This window comes from Cyprinodon tularosa, unplaced genomic scaffold, assembly GCF_016077235.1.
Source record: "Cyprinodon tularosa strain WSP-4 unplaced genomic scaffold, ASM1607723v1 ctg1006, whole genome shotgun sequence".
In the NCBI taxonomy this organism is placed as follows: domain Eukaryota; kingdom Metazoa; phylum Chordata; class Actinopteri; order Cyprinodontiformes; family Cyprinodontidae; genus Cyprinodon; species Cyprinodon tularosa.
In genome coordinates this window covers 281,425-303,287 of record NW_024037790.1, presented here as the reverse complement: position 1 = coordinate 303,287, position 21,863 = coordinate 281,425, and the positions used below count along the sequence as shown (strand labels likewise).

Sequence of the window (21,863 nt, the reverse complement as noted above, 5' to 3'; positions counted from 1 at the left end):
CTTAACATACGTCACGCACTCAGTTGCTCTTATTGGTTGTAGGTCTATCCAATTGAGTGCAGAGGCATTTTTTTTCCTGGTTCGTTCGAAACACGCCCCATAATCACAGCTCTATGGAGCAGCATCAGACTCATTCTGATTAGAATGGAGTAGGACTACGTCAGGCTAGCTCAGACCCCCACATACCGGCGCTGCGCTGTCACTGGGAATCCCCAGCAGCAGCTGCCTCAGGCCCGCTCGCCTCTCCAGGGTTTTCCCCTCCTGTTGGTGGCGGCTGGAAGTAGATGTTAGCGTTTTTCAGGTCTGTGCTACAAACTGCAGGCAGCAGGATAATAAAAGCCAACATATTCTGCCGGCAGGTTTCTACGTTTGAAGTTAATTTAGGCGTTAATAAACTGTTTCAGAGGAGTGATCATAGCGCTCTGCATCAGCAGTGCTGCGTCTGACTCCCTGCCAGCTCCCAGATGGACCAGGTCACAGAACGCCGTGGGGACGCAGAGACGGACCAGGTCACAGAACGCCGTGGGGACGCAGAGACGGACCAGGTCACAGAACGCCGTGGGGACGCAGAGACGGACCAGGTCACAGAACGCCATGGGGACGCAGAGACGGACCAGGTCACAGAACGCCATGGGGACGCAGAGACGGACCAGGTCACAGAACGCCGTGGGGACGCAGAGACGGACCAGGTCACAGAACGCCGTGGGGACGCAGAGACGGACCAGGTCACAGAACGCCGTGGGGACGGAGAGACGGACCAGGTCACAGAACGCCATGGGGACGCAGAGACGGACCAGGTCACAGAACGCCATGGGGACGCAGAGACGGACCAGGTCACAGAACGCCATGGGGACGCAGAGACGGACCAGGTCACAGAACGCCATGGGGACGCAGAGACGGACCAGGTCACAGAACGCCGTGGGGACGCAGAGACGGACCAGGTCACAGAACGCCGTGGGGACGCAGAGACGGACCAGGTCACAGAACGCCGTGGGGACGCAGAGACGGACCAGGTCACAGAACGCCGTGGGGACGCAGAGACGGACCAGGTCACAGAACGCCATGGGGACGCAGAGACGGACCAGGTCACAGAACGCCGTGAGGACGCAGAGACGGACCAGGTCACAGAACGCCGTGAGGACGCAGAGACGGACCAGGTCACAGAACGCCGTGGGGACGCAGAGACGGACCAGGTCACAGAACGCCATGGGGACGCAGAGACGGACCAGGTCACAGAACGCCAAGGGGACGCAGAGACGGACCAGGTCACAGAACGCCGTGGGGACGCAGAGACGGACCAGGTCACAGAACGCCGTGAGGACGCAGAGACGGACCAGGTCACAGAACGCCATGGGGACGCAGAGACGGACCAGGTCACAGAACGCCGTGGGGACGCAGAGACGGACCAGGTCACAGAACGCCGTGAGGACGCAGAGACGGACCAGGTCATAGAACGCCGTGGGGACGCAGAGACGGACCAGGTCACAGAACGCCATGGGGACGCAGAGACGGACCAGGTCACAGAACGCCGTGGGGACGTAGAGACGGACCAGGTCACAGAACGCCGTGAGGACGTAGAGACGGACCAGGTCACAGAACGCCGTGGGGACGCAGAGACGGACCAGGTCACAGAACGCCGTGAGGACGTAGAGACGGACCAGGTCACAGAACGCCATGGGGACGCAGAGACGGACCAGGTCACAGAACGCCGTGAGGACGTAGAGACGGACCAGGTCACAGAACGCCGTGGGGACCAAGACCCTTAACCCCACACTGCTGCACAGGTGCTTTCAGGATCCCAATAAATGGGGTGGAGTCTTGTTTTTACCTTTTTTGATGCGTAAACCTAAACTTTTAGAGCTGCAGCTTCTCTGTTCCCTCTCCCTCTTTCTAACTAGAAGTGTCTGCAGTGAAGACAGACGACAGGATTGTGCTTTGAAACTTTTATTCATGAACGTTTGGCTCAGCCAACCTGGAAACGAACAGATTTCAATAAATAAAAAACAAACCAAGGCTTCAAACCTCGCTGTACATCAAACACGTGATCAGGCATCTTCCTCAGGCTGATGGTGCTATGAAACAAAGCAGGAGAGCTGCGTCTGTAAGGCAACTGGAGCGCTGGCGCCGTGGCGTCGAGGATGGCGCCCTCAGTTTTGGGTTCAATAAAAGCACAGAAACCGTCTCTGATCATCTGAAGGTGCATCTTCTGTGGAAACATCTCCAACCAATCATGAGAGTCCAAACCCCTCGAAAAGGCGACGGTTCAGAGGAGTCCTAAGGGCTGGTCTGCTCCCGTTAACCGTACGGGGATCTCCCAGCATGCCGCTGGCCGGGGGAGGCGTTATTCCAAGTCCTGGAGGTTGATGGTGCTTCCTGTGAACTGGGAATTATCAGAGCCGTTGTCGTCCTCCGGCATCACCGAGGGTTCCTGCAGGGAAACAGTAAAAGCCAAGTTAAAGTGCTGGATCATGGCGCTGCAGTAATGAGCTGGTTAGCTTTAAATCCACCAAGGAACTGCTCATCTGTCCAGAACTACCGATCTATCATAGTCCAGGGAATGGGATCCAGTCTGCACATGGAGTCCATTACTGGTAAACTCAACTGGAGTTCTCATCAGTTGACTTCCTGCCTAATCGCTCCGCTCAGTGTTTTAGGGAATCAGGGAGTGCCGGCACATCTGGGTCTCTATGGAAACGCAGGCGCGGCACACAGGGTGGAGCTGCAGCACATCAAAAAAGCCTCAACCTACCCCTCCCTGGACTTTTGAAACCCACAGTATGACAGATCCTTTACCTTGCTAAGCCCTGGGCAGGTGGAGTCCCATTAAAAAGCTGCTCAGCCAATAAAATACGAGTGATTGAAATATTCAGAATCTCCAATAAGTAGAGGGACAATCCTTTTGGTCTCTTAGCATACATCGTTTCTTCATCAAGGCTAAATCGTGACCCTTCTAGGACACCGTAGTGTCGTCCTCCGACAGATGTTCTCCTCGTGTCCATCTGAACCTACCTGTAAAATGTTGACAGGCAGGTCGACGGTGAGCTGGGAGTCGGAGCTGGAAGGCTGGGAGCTCAGCTGGAAGGCCAGGTCGCCATCGCTGGCTGGATCATCCTGCACACACACACCCGTTAACGTTAGCTTCCTGTAAGATTCACTCGGTGATAACCTACTGGCACAATCTGAAGCCATTCTATGGCACTGATATCTGCTAAAAACAATCGTGTGTGCATGTGTATCACTGAGGGGATGCTGGCCTGATGGGGGAGGCTTAGCTGACAGAACACAGGCAGTAGCCGGATTGATAACGTAGAACTGAGTAGTTCTGCCTGTGAAAAGGAGCGACGGTTGGTGCAATACTTTGAGCTGATTGGGTGACGTGCCAGCTAGTACCCCGCCTTCCATAATACACTTTGTGACTTTTCCCATTTACAAATGCACCAAGTGATTCTCTTAGCCATGTTTGCCTCTTCTGCCTGTCATCATTCCTGAATGTCCCGCCCCAAAAAAACACTGCTGGCGTGTCACTGGCTGTTATCACTGATCTCTATTCACTGGATTGCTGATTGGCCATTGGTAGTACCTGGTTGAAGCGAAGCCACCGGCCGCCATATTGGTACTCCCTAATTAGACCGGTTGCAATGTAAATCTGTGAGCTACAGCATCGAACAACGATAATGTTCTCGTTTTCAGAGGGACTTAAGACTTTTAAAATAAAGATAAATTCATCACTTTGACACAGACTGGCTGGTGATTTATAAGCGTGAACCAACACCGATGCTGTGCTTTGATGGAGCGATGATGGGACCTGAGGAGCAGCTGCTCGGCATGCTAACCAAGGCTACGTCCATCAGAGCTAAGCTGCTCGGCATGCTAACCAAGGCTACGTCCATCAGTGCTAAACTGCTCAGCATGCTAACCAAGGCTACGTCCATCGGTGCTAAACTGCTCAGCATGCTAACCAAGGCTACGTCCATCAGTGCTAAACTGCTCAGCATGCTAACCAAGGCTACGTCCATCAGTGCTAAGCTGCTCAGCATGCTAACCAAGGCTACGTCCATCGGTGCTAAACTGCTCAGCATGCTAACCAAGGCTACGTCCATCAGTGCTAAGCTGCTCAGCATGCTAACCAAGGCTACGTCCATCAGAGCTAAACTGCTCAGCGTGCTAACCAAGGCTACGTCCATCAGAGCTTAGCTCCTCAGCATGCTAACCAAGGCTACGTCCATCAGAGCTAAGCTGCTCAGCATGCTAACCAAGGCTACGTCCATCAGTGCTAAACTGCTCAGCATGCTAACCAAGGCTACGTCCATCGGTGCTAAACTGCTCAGCATGCTAACCAAGGCTACGTCCATCAGTGCTAAACTGCTCAGCATGCTAACCAAGGCTACGTCCATCAGTGCTAAGCTGCTCAGCATGCTAACCAAGGCTACGTCCATCGGTGCTAAACTGCTCAGCATGCTAACCAAGGCTACGTCCATCAGTGCTAAGCTGCTCAGCATGCTAACCAAGGCTACGTCCATCAGAGCTAAACTGCTCAGCGTGCTAACCAAGGCTACGTCCATCAGAGCTTAGCTCCTCAGCATGCTAACCAAGGCTACGTCCATCAGAGCTAAGCTGCTCAGCATGCTAACCAAGGCTACGTCCATCAGAGCTAAGCTCCTCAGCATGCTAACCAAGGCTACGTCCATCAGAGCTAAACTGCTCAGCATGCTAACCAAGGCTACGTCCATCACAGCTAAGCTGCTCAGCATGCTAACCAAGGCTACGTCCATCAGAGCTAAACTGCTCAGCATGCTAACCAAGGCTACGTCCATCAGAGCTAAACTGCTCAGCATGCTAACCAAGGCTACGTCCATCAGAGCTAAGCTGCTCAGCATGCTAACCAAGGCTACGTCCATCAGAGGTAAACTGCTCAGCATGCTAACCAAGGCTACGTCCATCAGTGCTAAACTGCTCAGCATGCTAACCAAGGCTACGTCCATCAGAGCTAAATTGCTCAGCATGCTAATCAAGGCTACGTCCATCAGAGCTAAACCGCTCAGCATGCTAATCAAGGCTACGTCCATCAGAGCTAAGCTGCTCAGCCTGCTAACCAAGGCTACGTCCAGAGCTAAGCTGCTCAGCATGCTAACCAAGGCTACGTCCATCAGAGCTAAACTGCTCAGCATGCTAACAAGGGTTACATCCATCAGAGCTAAACTGCTCAGCATGCTAACAAGGGTTACATCCATCCGAGCTAAACTGCTCAGCATGCTAACCAAGGCTACGTCCATCAGAGCTAAACTGCTCAGCATGCTAACCAAGGCTACGTCCATCAGAGCTAAACCTCTCAGCATGCTAACCAAGGCTACGTCCATCAGAGGTAAACTGCTCAGCATGCTAACCAAGGCTACGTCCATCAGAGCTAAACCGCTCAGCATGCTAACCAAGGCTACGTCCATCAGAGCTAAACTGCTCAGCGTGCTAACCAAGGCTATGTCCATCAGAGCTAAACCGCTCAGCGTGCTAACCAAGGCTACGTCCATCAGAGCTAAACTGCTCAGCGTGCTAACCAAGGCTATGTCCATCAGAGCTTAGCTGCTCAGCATGCTAACCAAGGCTACGTCCATCAGAGCTTAGCTGCTCAGCGTGCTAACCAAGGCTATGTCCATCAGAGCTAAACCGCTCAGCGTGCTAACCAAGGCTACGTCCATCAGAGCTAAACTGCTCAGCGTGCTAACCAAGGCTACGTCCATCAGAGCTAAACTGCTCAGCGTGCTAACCAAGGCTATGTCCATCAGAGCTTAGCTGCTCAGCATGCTAACCAAGGCTACGTCCATCAGAGCTAAACTGCTCAGCGTGCTAACCAAGGCTACGTCCATCAGAGCTTAGCTGCTCAGCATGCTAACCAAGGCTACGTCCATCAGAGCTAAACAGCTCTGCATGCTAACCAAGGCTACGTCCATCAGAGCTAAGCTGCTCAGCATACTAACCAAGGCTACGTCCATCAGAGCTAAGCTGCTCAGCATGCTAACCAAGGCTACGTCCATCAGAGCTAAGCTGCTCAGCATGCTAACCAAGGCTATGTCCATCAGAGCTAAGCTGCTCAGCATGCTAACCAAGGCTACGTCCATCAGAGCTAAGCTCCTCAGCATGCTAACCAAGGCTATGTCCATCAGAGCTAAGCTGCTCAGCATGCTAACCAAGGCTACGTCCATCAGAGCTAAGCTGCTCAGCATGCTAACCAAGGCTATGTCCATCAGAGCTAAGCTGCTCAGCATGCTAACCAAGGCTATGTCCATCAGAGCTAAGCTGCTCAGCATGCTAACCAAGGCTACGTCCATCAGAGCTAAGCTCCTCAGCATGCTAACCAAGGCTATGTCCATCAGAGCTAAGCTGCTCAGCATGCTAACCAAGGCTATGTCCATCAGAGTGTTCACCAGGAGGAGGAAGAGCCTCTGTGCTGGTGCGGAGAAGGTGACGTTGCTGCTGAAGCTCACCTGCAGAAGCTGAATCTGGACATACTGAGTCCCCGTGACGGGGTCCCTCAGGGTCAGACCCCCGCTGGCTGCTACAGCTCCGTCACTGTAACGAGCAGCGCATGATGTCACAGAAACCTTTGGAACTTTAGCTTTTCTCTGACAGGAACCTAAAGTTAAACCAAAAGGTGAAAGGTCATCACAGCTGTAGCCGTGTTTCTTTCTGGATCTGCAATGGCGGCGCTAAGTACCAGGCGTGGCTGAGGAACCTCTCTGCTTCTTCTTCTTGGCCAGCTGGATGGCTCTGTAGTCGGTCCGAGCAGAACCGCCGCTGTCCTGAAGAGGAAACCATGACACACAGAACCGTTAGCTTTAGGCCTACTGAGCAGAAATACAGCAGAAAGAGTTTCCATCTTTGACATCTTTCCAGGTTTAATGATTCTAAGGAAAAAAGGACCAAACCAGAGTCCTCGCCTGAGCGACCAAATATGGACGCTGTATCACTTTCCCTGTCTATTGCTAACTTTGGATAAATGGCCGATGTGGCTTCAGGTATAGATGGCCATGAAAGTGGCGCCCAGAGCCGGGGACTCTGAGCATTTCTCAGCAGTGAAACTTGTTCTCACCAGGAAGCTGCTTGGAGACACGGAAAGTTCCAGGTCCTTCTGAGGGCTGAAGCTGCTGCTGGGGAACACAAACTGAGAGGTCAGAACCTTCCCCCCGTCCTGCGGACCCAGAACCTCCACACAGCCCAGCAGGTGACCCGCGCCTCCCTGCCCCCCCACCTCCACCACTTTGGAGGGCGAGGCCAGGAGTTCGGGGACCGGGGCCACAGCCAAGGCGGCCGAGGGCTCCACCGCCATGCCGCCGGAGGAGCCGAGCGGGTGCTGCAGGGCGGGGTCCACCGAGGCGCCCTGCATGGTCAGGGCCGCCAGCGTCCCCAGGGCCTCTGGGGTGACCGTCTGCACGTCGTCCAGGTTCAGGGTTCCCTGTGGGGGGAGGACGCCCCCCACCGCCCCCTCCAGTCCGTGTTGATGAGTCAGCTCGGCACCAGGAGCCAAGACAAGAGGGTCCAAAGGCTTGGCCAACGTGGTTCCGCTAACAAGTGTGGCGCCCATGGAGGACGGGTCTATGGTTAGAATCCCTGAGCTGACCAGAGACAGATCCATGGTGAAGGCGCCACTGGAGCCGCTGCCGGCCACAGGGAGGCCTGCCTCTATGCCGGCACTCGGCGCGGCACCAGCTGGGACCGAGGAGAACAGAGAGCTGAGGTCCAGGTTGGACAGCTGGTCCTGCCCGGCGCCTCCGGGCCCGGCAACCGACGAGTGGGCGGAGCTGATCAGCTCGCTGCTGGGAGTCAGGGAGGGGGTGGTCTCCATCTGGCTGAGAACATCTGCAGAAGGAGAGGAAAACGTTACACAGAACCAGAACCTGGACGCCAGTTCTGCCAAACGGCTCCCAGCCCCGAGCCGGGGTGTCTGGGTACCAACCAGGACTGAGGTGGTGGTGTTTGAGCATGTGGCTCTTCAGGCTGCTGCGGGAGGAGAAGTGCTTGGAGCAGTTGGCCACCGGGCAGCGGGTTCTCAGGGAGCTGGCATCCTGCTTATGCTTCTTGGAGTGAATGTACAAGCTGCTGCGTGCGGAGAATTTGGCATAACAACCTGAGGACAAGAAGCAGACGTTAAGGTCAGAATCCACAGCTGAACACAGCTGGAAAGTTAAAACCCATTTTCCACCATGGAGGGAATTCAATTGGCATTCATCCCTCATCTGAAGGGAATCCTGGTCGATGTTCTGCAGCTCAGGGAACATTTATCTAAACCAGTTTATCTCAGCTTAACGCAGCGGAGACAGCAGGAAACACAAAGCAAAAGAAGTAAAAACAGCCAGCGGGGCGACCATGCCTGGCTCCTGCTGGCCGTGCCACCAGGCAGAGGCTGGTAGCGTGGTTAACATCATCTATACTCAAACGCTGGATCCAGACACCGCAGTAACCTGGGATGGAATCACTACCAAACACAAGGATGGTTTCAATACTTTTGCTGTTTTATTTTATTGCTGGATTATTTATTAAAAGAATAATACATCAGAAAACCTTCAATCATTTTCAAATTGGGTTTTAAAGGTTTCATTTTACAAACCTATTAACTAGCATTTATGATTAAAAAAGATTGAAAAAGGTGATTTTTTTCTGCCTTTATTTCTGGATATTTTCTGGGTGTTGGGGTCGAACCCAAGCTGACCAGTTAGCTGACGGCTGGCTGTTAGCGTGACAGAAACATTTTATTTTATACATGCTTATTATGGTATGTAACCATAGCAACCTTAGGGAGTTAATTTTTTTTTTCTCTCACACCAGGGAGCAGCAGATTACCACCTCTGAAACTACAACTTGTTAAAAAACTGTTAGTACTAATTAGGGGTGTAAATAATAATCGTTTTGTATCGATGCATCGGATCGTCGGCTGTTGGATCGATGCATCGATACAAAACGATTATTATTTACACCCCTAGCCATAACCCTGATATAATCTGGAAGTATCGATTCATGTTTTTTTTTTTTCCTCCGGTCTATTTTTATCCATTTGCTCCTGGGCGTAATTCTCCTCCCGTGCTGCGGTGGCGCTAAACCTATTTTGCCCTCCTACCGCGCTTCCTGGTTATACTCTTACAGCAGTGTGTTGCAGCAAGCTTCACACAGACATTTTTAAATTATGCTCAGTATTGAAGCGTGGTCTGTGCTACACGCTGTGGGTCTAGATACGTCCGAGGCGGCGAGGAAGTGGGGGCGAGTTTAGTCCGACGACGGAGGGACATGAGGGCCAAAAAGAGCGGAGATCCAGGTAGAAAAAGGGTCCCAGCGTTCTCGCGCACCTCGCTCTTCTAGCGGGTCAAACTTCACGAGTTGTTTTCCGCAATTTCGGTCATAAAAACAAAACAAGCCGGCCTCCTGTCTGCGGTCAGCTACAATCTGGGAGAGGAGCAGTGGAGCGTCTCTCAAGGTGACGTCGACACTCTGGAGCCTTCTTCTTCTTCTTTTTTTAATGGCGGTTGGCAAACAACTTAGAGGTGCATTACATTACCGCCACCTTCCAGAATGGAGTATGGACCAGACAAACTATTATATTCTCCCTAAAATACCCGTTCTTCTTAGAAAATTAAAAATACTCCCAAAAACTACATCCCCAGATGACCTTTGAAACAATTCCCTTATATGTAATTTATTTTTATTCCGGTCTAACTCTCTATGCAACATCTCTCTTTCCTGAGTATATTTATTACATTTTAAAAAAATATGTTGGACAGTTTCTCTGGAGCTGAGGTATTGCATTGAACTCATTACACTGATATTCTGCAGTATTTTTTGATGCAACTTTTCTACTTCTGTTATTTGCTGTTGTTTCTAAAGAAAATGAATAATGATATTACAGCTTTCATTGATTTATTTCAAACTTGAAACTTTGTTTAGCCTGTAAGGTGTAAAAAAAAAAATAATAATAAAAATTTAACCGATTAATCGAATCGTATCGTGGTGTATTCTTGAGTATCGAAAATAATCGAATCGTTGGGTCAGGAAATCGATACTGAATCGAATCGCCATGATGGATGTGATTTACACCCCTAGTACTAATAAAGGATAACGTTTCGATCGTCACAGAGAGGAAAAATTTCATTTAGTTCTCTGCCTTTTTCTTGTAATTTTATGACTTTACTCTCGAAATAAAAAAAATTATTTAAAAAAATCTCTAGTTTGGCCCCAATACTCCATCGTAGGAAATAAACATGGGAATGTAAAATATTTCCAGCATATTAGCTTCTTTTATTTCACTTTTACTTTGAAAGGCTTCAGACAGGGCAGCTGTTTGAGCGACGATGGTAACAGAGGTTGTAGATGTAAATCATCTGGAACATTACTGTTAGCGTCCAATATTAGTTAGCTCGTACCATGTGCTGTATATTCCAGTTTTATGATGCTCAAAGAGAGGGCAAAGGTCAGAGGCCAAAGAGGACACGTCTGTTTAATGGAGCATCGTTATCTAGCCGTCTAGCTTAAACGATTGAGACTCAGCCATGACTAGGGGTGTAAATCACATCCATCAAGGCGATTCGATTCAGTATCGATTTCCTGACCCAACGATTCGATTATTTTCGATACTCAAGGATACACCACGATACGATTCGATTAATTGGTTCATTTTTTTTTAACACCTTACAGGCTAGACAATGTTTCAAATTTGAAATATATCAATGAAAGTAATAAACTCACTCAACGGTTGAAGAGAAAATAACAAATGAAATTTCAGCTGTGTAGAAATAATGACTGAATTTTTTTTTAGGTCAAAAATGTGTTCTGAATATATTTTAACACTGAAACAGTAAGTACAAACATACAACATTTAAATTTCAGTGCCATTTTTAATTCAAATCCCAGCGACACAGATTTACTTCCATACTGTAATATCATTATGCATTTTTTTTAGAAACAACAGCAGATAACAGAAGTAGAAAAGTTGCACTCCACCAAATCCTATTAAAGCCTCATTCGCTGAAAAATAATAATACCCCTGCATTTTAGATTCTGAAAGGCCTTGCATCAGAAAATACTGCAGAAAATCAGTGCAATGAGTGCAATTCAATACCTCGGCTCCAGACGTCCCCCCCCCTCCACAAACGCTCCGCTGCTCCTCTCCCAGATTGTAGCTGACCGCAGACAGGAGGCCGGCTTGTTTTGTTTTTATGACCGAAATTGCGGAAAACAACTCGTGAAGTTTGACCCACTAGAAGAGCGAGGTGCTGGAGAACGCTGGGACCCTTTTCTCACCTGGATCTCCGCTCTTTTTGGCCCTGATGTCCCTCCGTCGTCGGACTAAACTCGCCCCCACTTCCTCGCCGCCTCGGCCGTATCTAGACCCACAGCGTGTAGCACAGACCACGCTTCCATACTGAGCATAAATCAAAAATATCTGCATCAAGCTCACAGCAACACACTGCTGTAAGAGTATAACCAGGAAGCGAGGTAGGAGGGCAAAATAGGTTTAGCGCCACCGCAGCACGGGAGGAGAATTACGCCCAGGAGCAAATGGATAAAAATAGACCGGAGGAAAAAAAAAAAAACATGATTCGATACTCTCGTGGACGTATTGATGCATCGGATCGTCGGCTGTTGGATCAAAGCATCGAAGCAAAACGATTATTATTTACACCCCTAGCCATAACCCTGATATAATCTGGAAGCCTGACCTCAGACCAGCAGACACTGTGTCTCCAGTAAACGTAGATTTCTAGGGTGAACCAACAGGGAGCTGATATCTGGGCTCTTGGTTCATACCAAGTGTTCATTACATGCCTGACGATGAGTTACCGCCCCTCTGCAGACGCCGCCCATACCTTCTGCATGGCACTGAAAGGGCTTGGTGCCCAGGTGGGTGATGCTGTGACCCTTCAGGTGCTCCGCCCTGGTGAAAGACTTCCCACATCCCTCCACTGGACAGACGAAGCGCCGGTCATCATCGTGCTTCCTGGTGAAAGAAGGCATAGACGCGCTTATTTCCCACATCAGCCACAAACAGATCCCTGCTGCTCTGAAGGTGCTCTTACCGTTTATGTCGGAGCAACTTTGACATGCTGGTGAAAGACCAGCCGCAGTCCTCCGAGTCACAGACGAAGGGACGCTCCCCTGGACAGAGAGGAGGAACAGAGACACGGTCACCATCAGGACGCTGCCTAGATCTGCCTCAGCACAGGTTCCTGGGCTGTTTACGGGAACATTTGTTGCTCTGCAGCTTCTCTTTTCTGCAGCGCCATGAGAGATGATGATTCAAAAGCAGCAGAATGCCAGCAGGTTAAAGTAGCCGCACTTTAAAACTGAGTTTATTAGAGGTTTCCGTCCTGATTATATGCAGAAGGAAGGACCAGGATTAGTCCTCTGCTTCATCCATTGAATCTGCCACCAGCTGGTCAGCTCCACTACAATCTAATGGTTATGGTTCTAAATATTATTCACCTAAGACGGGTTGAGCTGTTGCTCCTCATTAGGAGTTAAATAACAGACTCCTCAAAACATCAAAACTCATCCAACTACCAGTTTTAGTCCGTGAGGCAGACACCCTGTCTACTTTTAAGGCTAGGCTTAAAACTTTCCTTTTTGATAAAGCTTCTAGTTAGAGTGGCTCAGGTTATCCTGAGCTATCTCTATAGTTCTGCTGCTATAGGCTTAGACTGCTGGAGGACATAGGGACCCCTTTTTCATCATTCTGCTTCATTCTATCTCTATTCTCCCACTCTGCAGAATCTGTTAGTTCAATCTCTAACGTTCTGCTCTCTCTGCTTTTTCTCATAGTAGCTTCATCTGGTCTGTTCCTGTTTGGCTGTGACTCCATCCTGGAGAGAAATATCAGCTGTGCTGCTGCCATCAACACCTTTGTTTCTAGATGTTGGAGCTTGGCCTGTTTTCCAGTGTAGTCCTGTTTCTCTGACTGTGACTAACTGGATGTGCTCTCTTCATCCTCTGACATGGGAGCTGGCTCGGAGCTCGTCTGCCTGGCTGTGTGTTTCCTGGACGGGGCCGCCTGTGGAGCTGGTTGACAGTTGCCTTTTGTATCTATGCTTCTTTTTCTATGTCTGCTTCTGTCTCCTTGAACCCCAGTGGGCCTCAGCAGATGGCCGCTCACACTGAGCCTGGTTCTGCTGGAGGTTTCTTCCTGTTCAAAGGGAGTTTTTCCTCTCCACTGTCGCTACAAGCATGCTTAGTGTGAGGGATTGCTGAAGAGTCAATGAGTCGATGCAATCAGCTGGTTTTCCTTAGATAGAAAACTTTGAATCAATCTGACTGGATGATCTGGTGAACTGGAAAGTGACCTGAGATGACATGATGTGAATTGGAGCTATAGAAATAAACTGAATAGAATTCAGCAGAGAGGCTGGATTCTCTGAATTGTTACTTTATTATCATAAACATTAAGTAATTAGTTACATCAATAATCTGACATCAAAGATGACCATCTTTGATGTCATCTTTAATAAGTGGTCAGGACACTCTGCTGCTACCGTGGGGTTCAGAAGGGAACCGCTTGTTCTGGAGGAGTGAACTGTATCCCGCTGGGACTGGGGGTCTGTGGGACAGAGGTGAGACACAGCTGTGGACCAGCAGCACTCACGGCTTCCAGCAGCTTACCTGTGTGACTTCTCATGTGAATTTTGAGCCGACAGGCCTTGTCGTACGTCTTGTTGCAGCCCGGATAAGTGCAGGAGAACTGGCCCGTTTCTCTGAAATGAGTGCGATTGTGGGAGAAGAGTGCACTGAAGGTGATGAAGGTTTTCTCACAGCCTGTGGAGAAAACAATAAATCATTAATATCAATCAAAAACATCCGATGTTAAAGGAGAAGTTCGGTTTTTTACACTTTAAGCCCATTTTCTGTAGTGTCCAGGATGAAATCGAATGATCGACACCAAAAGTTTGACAATTGGTCCTGTCTCTGCTTTTTGGCTCATTTAGAATCCCCCCTGGCTGCTTTAGAATGGCTTCCATTGTGCATGTCCGATAATGTCCTTAAAACAACCTTAAACGTTATTTTTTTTAAATATGCTACTCACCGTGTCGTCAGCGCTGTTCAATGACGTTCCAAAAAAAGTTTCGTGAAGAAAAAACGTTCCTGTAGTGTTTTATTTAGCATTTTGCAAATCCCATTGAGTTCTGTTGGAATAGTCAATATCCCTTCGCCACAGGAAACGGAAATGGGGCCTGTTTACGCTTAGTTGTAGTCTTTTCGCTTCACTCTGTGTACTCCGACGTCGAGAATCAAGAATCCACCTTTCGTATTCCATTTTCAGAGTTTTTTAAAGTGTTTAACAGAGACGTTAGCACCTCGACGTCGGAGTACACAGAGTGAAGCGAAAAGACTACAACTGTGTAAACAGGCCCCATTTCCGTTTCCGGTGGCAGCGGAATATTGACTATTCCTACAGAACTCAATGGGATTTACAAAATGCTAAATAAAACACTACAGGAACGTTTTTTCTTCACGAAACTTTTTTTGGAACGTCATTGAACAGCGCTGACGACACGGTGAGTAGCATATTTTAAAAAAAGAACGTTTAAGGTTGTTTTAAGGACATTATCGGACATGCTCTATGCTAGCCATTCTAAAGCAGCCAGGGGGTGATTCTAAATGAGCCAAAAAGCAGAGACAGGAGCAATTGTCAAAATGTTGGTGTCCTTCATTCGATTTCATCCTGGACACTACAGAAAATGGGCTTAAAGTGTAAAAAACCGAACTTCTCCTTTAATAATAATACTTTATCAAAACTTTTCTAACATTCTGCAGTATAAAGCCGTTAATAAAACCCTGGGTGATGTTGTATCGCGTCCATTGAGTCCTCAGCCAATCCTCAAAGCTGAATATCGGTATCGTATTGGAAATTAAGTATCAGGACATCCTTAGATTTCAGACCAGTTTGGACCAGCTGATTGAGAAGTCCTGGATTTAGACAGGGTCCCAAAGTCTGCTTCTCACAGACAGAGAGAGAGGACACCCCCAACACCCCATCATTTAACTACAACCGCGATGCTAGCTTATTTATGACCATGATGCCAAGCTAATGAATAGGGGAGAGATGGGGGAAAAACATTTCATCATTTCATTTCATTTTCAATTTAAACATGGATATGAAATAATACAATATAAACTTATATATATGTATATATATATATATATATATATATATATATATATATATTAGTGCTGTCAATCGATTACATTTTTTCAATCGCGATTAATCGCATCAATGCCTGAGTTAACTCGCGATTAATCGCATTTTAATCGCAAATTTTTTTTCTGATTGAAAATCATTTAAATACTCTCGATGACATACAAAAAATACATACAGGCTAGGTTTGTGCCAATGTTCTTTTTTTAAAATGAAAACAGGTCACAGATACTGATTTATGCCATAGAAACATATGGCAAGAAGATGGGGAGGCATGTAGCAAAAAATAACAAATATGTAGCCAAAAAAAAGGCCCTGAAAACAGGCTGATGTAAAAGACAGTCTTTACAGTTAATACAGTCTTTTGAACAAAGACAAGCATTTTACCCTACTGCTATAAAATGCAGTACAGTTAACATTAGATGTTAATTAACCAAGATAATAATGAACAATTTTCAATCAATACATCAAAATCAATAGACCGACATCACTAGATGGAGGTAGTCTATGCTCTAGAAAGTTACTTTTCAGACTCTTAACAAAAATGAGAACACACACACACCCACCCACCCACACACACACACACACACACGATACTGACCTGTGGCGTACACAGACAGCAAGAGTGCCGTAGCAGATTCCATTTCACCTCAGTAATCTGTTTTCTCAGCGTATTTCAGGTTGCTACTAGTTACCAGACACTCAACTTGTTTGTTGGTGGTGGGGCTTAAAGAAAAGGCACTAGCGCCACCCAGTGTATGAGCGTCTTTTTTCCCTTGAGGAGCTCCGCTCTTGAAGCCTATGAGAAATGCATAGACTGGGGGAAAATAGCCCCGCCTTCCCGCAGGCTGCAGCGGGATGTACTTGGAAAATTGTACCATAAAACCACATAGCGTTAATCTCACGTTAAAAAAATTATCGCCGTTAAAATGGCCTCGCGTTAACGCGATAATAACGCGATAATTTTGACAGCACTAATATATATATATATATATATATATAACCTTATACCATTGTAACAGGTCATCAAATCAATTCAGTTTAATCTGTCCAATAAGGTGTCAGTATTCTGTGAGAAAGTTTTACCGCAGCATCAATACAGTTTGGCTTCAAGATGCCTCATTAACCATCACTGGGGCACTATCATTTCCGCGATCACGGAAATGGTAAATTAACGCGGAATTTCTACATTTGAAATGAAATTCTGTTTTTGTGTGGGAGAGGAACGTACGTCGGGGGGAAATACACACCGGAGGACGCAAATCTGGGCGACACAACCCCTCCCACTCCGTCATTTCCGCTCACCCTCCCCCATCAAAACATTGAAAAAATGAAGAAGCGGCTCTCCACAGCTCCACTTTCGGCGAAAAAGTTGAGAAACACGACGCTAAGCCCCGAGTACAGAGCCGAGCAGTTCCCTCATGACTTTTACAAGTCGGGTGAACTATCGTTTCATCAACATTCCATCGATTGGAGGCGCAAAAATAATAAACGCACTGGCCACTGGTCATCCAAAAAAAAAAACTGAATTTGCAAAAATTAAAATGTAAAAAACAGAATTTTCCAAAATTTAAATGGAATTTGGGGAAAAAAACAGAATTTATAGGGCCCTACATCACTACCAGTTAGCATGTGCTTTTTATAAATCTAATGAAGTGCGATGACCGACTGCCTTTGGAAGTAAGGCAGCTCCCCTCGGCTCTTTGCTAATAATTTGGTGAACAACGTCGAACAACGTTAAGCATTTATAGTGAGTTTTGAGATGGAACCAGAGTGGAGGCAGGTTAACTGCATGAGCGCACACAGAACAAAGAGACGTTTGTTTTTAACTTGGCTTCACCATCCTGCAGCTACTTTGTTATTCCCTGGATTTTTTCTGGATATTGGTCGTCAAGATAGACGACTAATCGAGAAATCTGTGGAAAGATTGGTCATTAGAAAATGAGTGGTTGGTGCCAGCCAGGCTTTAATCTAGGACTATCGCATAGGGTGTCCACCTCAGTGGTAGGGGGGGTCCTCCACAGAAAATATTAGACTCTGAAACTTTCCTGCATTTAGTGGTGGAATGTAGCTAACGTTTTGTCTTTGATCCAACACTACTGTAGTCCTGAATATGGGAAGGATGTGTTTGACTGGAGGTGGAAATTTCCTAAGGAAGACATGAGATCATTTTTAGAGACAATATTATGTTTCATAGGTTAATTCAACCAATCAGAACGTCTAATGCCACGTTCACACAGAATGCCATCAAAGCTTCTGCTGCTTCATTTCTAAAACTTTAAGGTCAGACGTCCAGTAAAGTGAGTCCAGATGCTTCTGCTGCTCCTGTGTTCGATGCCAGAGAGCAGCTTTGCTATATTAGCTGTGATCAGCGGGTAGAAAGTAGTTAGAATCTATGTTGAAGTGAGAAAGTCCTCCTGAAAACATGGTCTGTGCAGTCAGTTCATCCAGATTACCATCCTGCCTTCAAAGATTATTTCTCTGTGGGAGCCGCTCAGACCCCCACATACCGGCGCTGCGCTGTCACTGGGAATCCCCAGCAGCAGCTGCCTCAGGCCCGCTCGCCTCTCCAGGGTTTTCCCCTCCTGTTGGTGGCGGCTGGAAGTAGATGTTAGCGTTTTTCAGGTCTGTGCTACAAACTGCTAACCAGACAACAGCCAGATGCATGTCTCGCTCCGCCTAGCTCCACTCACATACATCTGGGAACCCGCCATAGGAATTGCCTTTACTGAAGGCTGGGCCTTATCAAAACTCTTTGCATATGATTGGATAAGCCACTTGTCTGTCATCTTTATTGACGTGCTATTTCAACCACTCACACCGAAGCTAACCCGTGACGCTGTGAGAGGAGGAGCCATTTGGTAGATCAAAATCTTGCCAAATCCGGTCAGGAGAAGGGCGAAAACATCGTTTCCACCAACAAAAGCCTTCAAAGCTGTTCTCTGATGTTCTTTTGATGAAACAATATCAGATAGATTGGACAACACAGAAGAAATAGCAGCATCAATGCTAACGCTTGCTTCCTCAATGCGAGCCGCCATTGTTGTTGGAATCTCACGGTCGCTTCTCCACTCCAGGACACACCCACCCTGCGTCCTGATTGGACAGACCATAAATTCGGTTGGGGAAATCACTTTCAATGAGCGGGTTCCCAGATGTATGTGAGTGGAGCTGGGCGGAGCGAGACATGCATCTGGCTGTTGTCAGGTTAACAAACTGCAGGCAGCAGGATAATAAAAGCCAACATATTCTGCCGGCAGGTTTCTACATTTGAAGTTAATTTAGGCGTTAATAAACTGTTTCAGAGGAGTGATCATAGCGCTCTGCATCAGCAGTGCTGCGTCTGACTCCCTGCCAGCTCCCAGATCAGCTGCTCTGATTGGTTGATGAGGCGCATCCAGCAGATAACGTTTCTAACTCCAGCAGCTGCTGCTTGTGAAAGTTTGAACATTTTAGGAAAGTTTCTGGGGGAAAAACAGGCAAACAATTTGTACTTCTATCAATAAAGGCCTTTCAGTGTACGGATGGACGTATTGCTAGCTAAAAGCCTAGTGGCAGATAATTGTTACTTTGAAAGTTTTTGGACCAATAGTTATTCATCTAGATGTGAATTACATCCCGTTAATAGATAATATAAATCTTAATCTGTGTCACTGAGTATTCTCATAAAGGTTTGTTCTGATGTCGCCTGGTGGATACAGTTCTCCATCACCAGGACTTCCTTCCAGAAGAACCCAGTTTCTTCCAGAAGTGGGACGACCTACCAGGGTATTCACACTTGTGCGGCCTCTGTGGAGCGAAGTGGACCCTCTGGTGATTGGTGAGGCGGGTGGCGCTGCGGAACTTCTCGCTGCACACCTCGCAGATGAAGGCGTTCTCCTGCTCGTGGACCTTGACGTGAGCCTTCAGGTTGTAGACGGTGGTGAACCTGCGGCCGCAGCCCTCAAACTCACAGGTGTGAGGTCTCTGCTTGTCATGGGACTGGATATGGCGCTTCAGTTTGTAGGAGGTGGCGAAGGCCCAGCCGCAGCCCTCCACACTGCACTGGTACGGCCGCGGTTCCTCTGTGTGGTTCAGCAGGTGGACCTTCAGCTTCTGCCGAGAGTCGAAGGCAGAGGAGCAGCCTGGTTCTGGGCAGGTAAAGGTGGCTGCAGCGTCCTTCCTGGATCTGATGAGCTGCAGGGACTCTTCGCTGTTACACCCCCCCGCCGGGGCTTTTGGGGATGGAGCGATGAGGTCCGCCTCGGTCACCACGCACAGCTCCCCAGCTTCCTGCTTCACAACAGAGCAGGAGTCCAGTGAAGGGCCCAGTTGTGGTAGGGAGCAGTCCTCCTCCAGCGGGGCCAGCTCAGAGTCAGGTCTGGGCTCCTGCTGCTGGCTGGCCGCTGCCAGGGTGCTGATCTTCCCGATAGATTTAGTCCCACTGTCATAGTTGAGGAGGACAATGTCCTCATGGTCCTTCATGCCCAGATGCTCCTTCAGGCTCACCATGTCGTCCTCTTTGTGGACAAACCCCTCAGGAGGGGCCGCCAGAGTCAGGACCCCGTTCTCAATAGTAACGATGATGCTTTGGTTGTTGATGGTGATGGTTCCGGAGAAGGTGTCCCCGGCAGGAGGGCCGCTGTCCTCAGCTCCCGCTGCCTCCATGGCTTCCCGCGGGATCAGCGCCGCTTCCGGCTCCGCTCGGCTCTCCTCGCCGTTTTCCGTGCAGATCTGCCCACAGATCTTGTCGCCATATTTGTTGGTGAGAACAACATCTTCCACGGTGTGGCGGTCCGGATCCTCGCTCACTAAGCTGAGATCGGCCCTCTTTAGTGTCTGCGGCCCCGCACAGCACAGGCTGTCACCGCCTCCCTCCGCCGGGGCTCTGCTCCCGGAGCCCCCCGCCTCTGCTCGGTCGCCCTTTAACGCAGCAAACTGCTCCTGCGGCCGCCTTTCAGCTTTCCTCCCCGGCTCGCCGTCAGCCTCGCGCTGCTGCCGTGACCCCGGAGCTTCCGCCTCTCCGTCGAACAGCGCCATCTGCATCGCCTCCCCGCTGTCCTCAAACCTCCACTCGGTTCTGCTCAAGTCCTGGGAGCCCAGAAGGGCGCCGAACACGTTCTCTTTCTCGGCGTCCATCACGTTATGAAGCCCCAGAGGCGCCCGGTCCTCGGCTGCTGGTCTGGTTGTTGGTGAACCAGCCCCCCCGCTGCCATTTTCCCCCAGCAGGCGAAACGGAGCGCTCTTCGGCCTGGCGTTGTTGTTGCTGTCGCTGCGGGGCTCCGGCGGCTCCAGCGGGCTGACTGTCTCATTTCCTAATGAATTCAATGGCGGCAACAAGGCTACGGCGGAGCGGAGGGCAGCCGGATCGCTTCTGTGGAGGGCGCCATGTTGAGAGTGGATGTTTTGGGCATCAGAAAGCCCCTGGATTTCCATCTTGGTATCCCTGTAGCAGCAGCAGCCGCCCCGCCCTAATGACGCGCCGTCCATCTCACCGCAGGCCGGCTGCTGCGTTCAGGGCCTGTAGGAAACATAAGTGATTCCCCTGAAAATACCGTTTTACTGCTTACATTGTCATCAGGATAGCTTTATTTTTAAAATAATGTTTAAAGTAGATATCAATATGCATCTAAAATTGGTAGGATTTAACAAGATAAATCTATTCAGTTTCCAGACTTTCATCTGTCAAATACTAATAAAAGCATCATCACAGAGAATCTGTCAGGTGATGATGATATCTGTAGACGGTGTAGAATCTTCTATGCTCAGGCTAATTCTTTGTAAATGTGGCGCATGCACTGATAAAAGTGGAACTATTTAATGCATAATAAACCTCTCTGCACACGGCTCACCTGTGCTCTACATACAAACAAATTCAGCCTGCAAAGGCTACAGGTGGCCTATAATGATGCTCTGCAGCTACTTTTGAAATGGCCAAAATGAACTAGTGTAAGGGAGATGTTTGTCAGAGCAAGACTCGATATCTTACAGTTCATTGTATAGTTTTATCTGTAGGATAAATGCATCTGGCAATGATTGCATTGTCTTGTCACTTAATGACACCAAACGTAGAGCAATCTGATACCAGTCTGAGCTGTGGAGTCACTGGTATTCCTGTCCCCTTAAAGCTCCTATCTTTTATAAGTGTAACTTCTACTTGTTTTGTACTATCCTACCTGAATTGTTTTATTTTTATCTGATATATTTATTGGACCATGAGTCGGTGAGTCTGTCTGTCTGTCTGTCAAACACCTCTCCAAACCCACATACAGGTGCTGGTCATAAAATTAGAATATCATGAAAAAGTAGATTGATTTCAGTAATTCCATTTAAAAAGTGAAACTTGTATATTATATTCATACATTACATACAAACTCATATATTTCAGATGTTTATTTTGTTTAATTTTGATGATTACAAATGACAACAAATGAAAATCTCAAATTCATCATATCAGAAAATTAGAATATTACTGAAGACCAATAAAAACAAAGGATTTATAGAAATGTTGGCCAACTGAAAAGTATGAACATGAAAAGTATGAGCATGTACAGCACTCAGTATTTAGTTGGGCCTCCTTTGGCCTGTATTACTGCAGCAATGCGGCGTGTCATGGAGTCGATCAGTCTGTGGCACTGCTCAGGTGTTATGATAGCCCAGGTTGCTCTAATAGTGGCTTTTAGCTCTTCTGAATTGTTGGGTCTGGTGTATTGCATCT

The 21,863-nt window shown here is 48.2% G+C and overlaps 1 protein-coding gene across 1 annotated transcript; it reads right to left on the bottom strand.

Annotated features, from left to right (window-relative positions):
* Positions 1–1,928: 1,928 nt before the first annotated feature.
* si:dkey-156n14.3 (zinc finger protein ZXDC) lies at positions 1,929–20,622 on the bottom strand. Its single transcript, XM_038276718.1, has 10 exons — positions 18,931–20,622; positions 13,633–13,785; positions 12,057–12,135; positions 11,847–11,977; positions 7,949–8,119; positions 7,085–7,851; positions 6,710–6,794; positions 6,480–6,628; positions 3,010–3,111; positions 1,929–2,428 (listed from the first exon to the last, which is right to left on the bottom strand). Exons 1-10 carry the CDS (start codon positions 20,579–20,581, stop codon positions 2,342–2,344), a joined length of 3,375 nt encoding a protein of 1,124 aa, XP_038132646.1. The 5' UTR covers positions 20,582–20,622; the 3' UTR covers positions 1,929–2,341.
* Positions 20,623–21,863: the final 1,241 nt, after the last annotated feature.

What these genes read in the sequence shown, in the direction of transcription:
- si:dkey-156n14.3 (XM_038276718.1), bottom strand. Translation starts at nt 20,581, where the DNA reads ATGGAAATCCAGGGGCTTTCTGATGCCCAAAACATCCACTCTCAACAT. An exon ending in CTTTCAGTGCCATGCAGAAG is followed by an intron (nt 8,120 to 11,846) that starts GTATGGGCGGCG and finishes TCTTGTCCTCAG; the next exon opens with GTTGTTATGCCAAATTCTCC. An exon ending in AGGTTCCTCAGCCACGCCTG is followed by an intron (nt 6,629 to 6,709) that starts GTACTTAGCGCC and finishes GTTTAACTTTAG; the next exon opens with GTTCCTGTCAGAGAAAAGCT.